The 4,689-nt window shown below is 30.4% G+C and overlaps 1 protein-coding gene across 1 annotated transcript; it reads left to right on the top strand.

Moving 5' to 3' along the window:
* Positions 1-945: 945 nt before the first annotated feature.
* Positions 946-1,681, top strand: LOC111240476 (putative calcium-binding protein). Its single transcript, NM_001356510.1, has one exon. It carries the CDS (start codon positions 1,035-1,037, stop codon positions 1,458-1,460), a length of 426 nt encoding a protein of 141 aa, NP_001343439.1. The 5' UTR covers positions 946-1,034; the 3' UTR covers positions 1,461-1,681.
* The last annotated feature ends 3,008 nt before the right edge of the window (positions 1,682-4,689 follow it).

Genomic DNA, 4,689 nt, shown 5'->3' on the forward strand with positions numbered 1-4,689 from the left:
TATTAGTATAAAGGGGAGTGCAAATAGTAATTCCCTACAAATATACCTCATGCACTACTAAAATATTATTTTTTTTAAATACTGCTTTTCAGAATGAGTTAAAATTTCAACGTTAACCCATTTTAACATTTCATAAAGTAGCTTTCGGAAGACAATTTTCAAAATAAAAAAACTGTTTAAGAGGAATAATCTTTACACTATTTGGGATAATTCACGATATTGATGTCGTAGTCATAGAAAACCTAGGCGCTTATTTGCATTTTTCACCATTGTAGAAAATTTTCTTCTCAACCAAATCTTTTTTTATGAGTAAAATTCCAAATGTAATTTATATATTTAATTTTATTTATTTTATAATTTTTAATTATAAAATTTATATTAAAAATATTTATTTATTATATGATTATAATTTTATAAAAAAAAATTCATGTAAAATACTAGCTATAATACTTGGTTGAGTATAAGTAATAGACCATTCAAAATTTCAAACCTCTAGCTCGGACGTCCCAAATCAACCACACACATTCAGAATTAAGTCCATTAAGGTTACCGTCTTGTTACGTCAATTCTAATTGAATACTGCTGTTAGATAAAACAATATGCATGTAACGTACAAGGCTTCCAGCACACATTTATTAGGAGAAGACGAAAACATAAAAATGTTTCAGAATTTATTAAATAGCCTAAAGAAAATTCTCAAGAAAAGAAAAAAAGGAATGATTAAAATATTCCTATACCAAAATTGACTTTTGTATTGTATTGCATTTATACCTGGTAAAGCGGTACTAACACGTCTTTGATTTCGTTATTCCGTTTTCATCTGACGCTGTCCTTTGGGCGCGTTAAGCCCGTTTCCTTTCTCCTTCGTACCTCGTATCTTGAACTTTCCGATACCATTACATAACCCGACATATAAATTCATCACCCCCACAAGATGTTACAGACAATTAGCTCACGACCACGCACCTACATAACTAAATAATCTTATGCATAACAATTTCACAAGTGTTATTTTGCGTTAATTTTCTTCAGTTATGAGGGTGAACACAGAGTTTGAGCGTGTTCTTAAGTATTTTGATGAGGATGGGGATGGTAAGATTTCCCCATCTGAGCTCAGGAACCGGCTAGGCATGATGGGTGGTGTGTTATTGTTCAAAGACGCTGAAAAGTTGATTGAGGAATTGGATTCTGACGGTGATGGGTTTTTGAGTTTGGAAGATTTTGTGAAGATAATGGAGGCAGCAGGGGAAGAAGAGAAGTTGAAGGATTTGGCAGAGGCTTTTGAGATGTACCATGACTCTGAAATGTTTGGGTTTATAACACCCAAAAGCTTGCAAAAGATGCTAGGTAGGTTAGGAGAATCAAAATCCATGGAGCAATGCACAGCTATGATTGGCCACTTTGATTTGAATGGAGATGGCCTGCTTAGCTTTGATGAATTTAGAGTCATGATGCAGTGATGATTATTTATTTATTTGATTTAATTGGGGATGGTTGGATTTCATTCATTTGTTTGTATATATTTTTAGTCTCTACATCCCCTGTTAGGCTTTTGTAAGATTCAGTGAGGCTGATTTGCTGAGCTTTATAAGCTACATATATTATTTGGACACGATATTCTCTGCTACTTTTGATTTGTAATCTGATTTTTTGGACATTTACACTGTATAAACATCTTATTAACACTTTTATTTATTTATTTTTATCCTTTTCTAACGTATCAAATAAAATTAACAAATTAACATTTATTGATAAAAAAATGTTAATAATTTATATCTTATTTCTTTACATTTACTTAATTAAAAGGATGCTAGTAAATATCTAAGAATGTTTGTAAGCACGGTTAATAAAAATTAATCAAATTTTTCAACCAGTAAAAATATTACAAACTACATGAGAGTGTTTGCTAAACATGAGTAATGCCAAGGGGTTTGATGGACCTTTCATCATGAATTAGTCACATCACTTGTTGAGGTTTTCTATTGGATGTATTTTGTATTCCTTTGTACATAGGATTTTATGCTCTCAAGTGCTACTAGATTAGACAATTAAGATTGAGAGACTAATTGGGTTATTAATGTTAAACAACAATTATTTATGAAAATTGGTCAGACTTATGGTCAATTTTCTTCAAGGTTGGGAGTGAAATTTGTTAAAGTTATTAATAAATATGATGTGTCATTATAGGACTTATAAAAAGTAATTTAAAAATTCTAAACACAAACTTTATTTTTGAGATACTTTTATTCTTAAATGATAAGATAATTTGAATAAAATCAACAACATTACCCTGGTACTCCCTTCCTTTGATTAATTTTTATAACTATTTTGAATAGTTAAATGATGTATTTAGGCATGCTCAATTTATAGATAAACTTTTCAATAAGGAGAAGAAAATAAGAAAATAAAATGAATTTAGCTTCCATAGTTAAAATAAACTTATATGCTTTAACTTTTATAGAAGTTCTCCCGTTCAATTATTCTCCAAAAACTGAGGTGATAAGTTAATTTTAACGTATGAAAAAAGCTCAACTCAATTTACCTTCTTGTTTTTTTTCTTTATAAGTGTTATGAAAATCTTTATCTAGACAAAGTTATCAATTTTGGTTAATCTAGTCTATTCCACTTGGTTTGACTCAACATATTTTTTAGTCAAACCAATTTATTAAAGGATTGGCATTTTTCTAGTCCATCCTAGCACTTAGCAAGTTGTGGGTCAAGCGAGCTGGCCCATAAGGATTTTATAAAAATTGATTGATAAAAATTGAAATAACAAATATCACACTAAAATGAGGATTGAATATTGTGTTAGATAAAATTTATAGTTTTTTTTTAAAAAAATAGAGGATTTTATAAAATAATTTTATCACATGTAAATAGAATGCTCTTAACAAGAGCGTCCAAATGTTAACAATAGATTTTCGCAAAGACAATTTTTGCAAAACTTGCGGGTCCAAAGATAAGATAGAAGTAACTAAAAATAAGCAAGTTATGACAGAAGGTAGAGTAAAAGCATAATGTTTATATTGGTTTACTCAACCTCAGTTACGTCTAATTCTCCTTCACAAATTGTAAAGGATGTCACTAATCACAATTGATTACAAACAAGTTTTTACTTTGTCATTCCTAGCTACAACTAGTATTTTCTGTCACTTCTCCCTTACCCTTAATCTCCCCCTGAGATCAAGAACACCCAAGTATTCTTTGATCACTGAGTCACTTGTGGCTTTCCAAACAACAATTTGAATGAATATAATATTCAAATCTTTCAAAGAAAGGATATTCACTTAAGCTCGAATACAATGAAATAAATTTTCTAAGCAAAGGCTAGACTTTCTAATTTGTGGTTTTGAGCATCGAATACTTTGATAGAATTTCTGCACTAGTGAATTGTGAACTTATTCTTGTGCTTTGTATTGATCCTTGGGACAGCTTTTATAGGTTTCAAAAAAAATAATCTGTTGTGGGATCTATGTCTTCCTCAAATAATTTTGTTATCAATAGCTTTTCTTTTCTGTTATGTGACAGATTGTTGAGGAGAGAGAGGGGGGGACAAAGATACAATGATTTTGCGGCTTTCTGCTCCACTACTTGTAGGAATGATTCTGTCATTGATAACATTCCATGTTGTCTTTGTCTTTCTACACTTGAAATTCAAATGTTAAACCAATTTCATACATCAAGAGGGAAAAATCAAATAATAGAATGTTCTAGTGAACGAATCAACCTCCAGATGTTTTCACGTGCATGACAATCATATAGACGTTAACTAATTGAATATAAATCATTTGTGTAAGTTAGTTGTGTCCTTTTGGACTCATAATAACACTTTGTATGTTGGTATTTATTTTAACAATATTGTTGGATGCTTGTTTAATAACAACACATTGGATGCTAAATGAATTGTTAATAAAACAAGATCCTTTTACCATTGGACGATATTGTAAGAGCATAAGGATAATGAATTTTACCATTTGAGCTTATACCAAGTATGTCGTGTTTCACTACATGTAAACCATTAGTCCTTCAACAAGCTATAGATATTTTTTTATCATCAAAATCGTGAGTATTTTGGATAGTCCAAATATATCATATTGGACCATCGAGATCTAACAAATAAATAAGGCCAACAAGCTAACCAATCCCATCATGGACCAATTTGTTTTAGGTTAGGCAATTGTTATATACACCTCACAACTTAACTACCATGTCTTCCCTTTCTATTTTTTTTCTACACAAAATACCTTTTATTAGAAAGTACTTTCTAGAAGCGGAAACATTTTAACATTCCAAAAAATATTTTCTAAAAGTGTTATAAAGTTAACATAATCTAGAAAAATATTTACTTAAATTTTAACATTATGGAAAAATGCTTTCCACAAGCAAATTTTTTGGGGGAAAAAAGAGACTAAATTTTCTTTAAGGGGACATCCTTTGCACGGTTTGGGATAGTTCATGATGGTGACGTCGTAGTCGTAAAGAACCCAGGTGATAGGTTGTGCTTCTCGCCATCTTGAAAATTTTACTTCTTAAATGAAGGAAAAACTTCATCAACAAATTGGACATGATTTTAGTGATTATTTCACTTGGAAGATTTGTCATTATTATGATTAGAGTGTAGATGCATCCATTAGATTCATACTCCTACAACAACTTCCAAAATCTCATAATTTTATTTGTTTTGCTAGA

Source organism: Glycine max, chromosome 4, assembly GCF_000004515.6.
Source record: "Glycine max cultivar Williams 82 chromosome 4, Glycine_max_v4.0, whole genome shotgun sequence".
NCBI classification, from domain to species: Eukaryota; Viridiplantae; Streptophyta; class Magnoliopsida; order Fabales; family Fabaceae; genus Glycine; species Glycine max.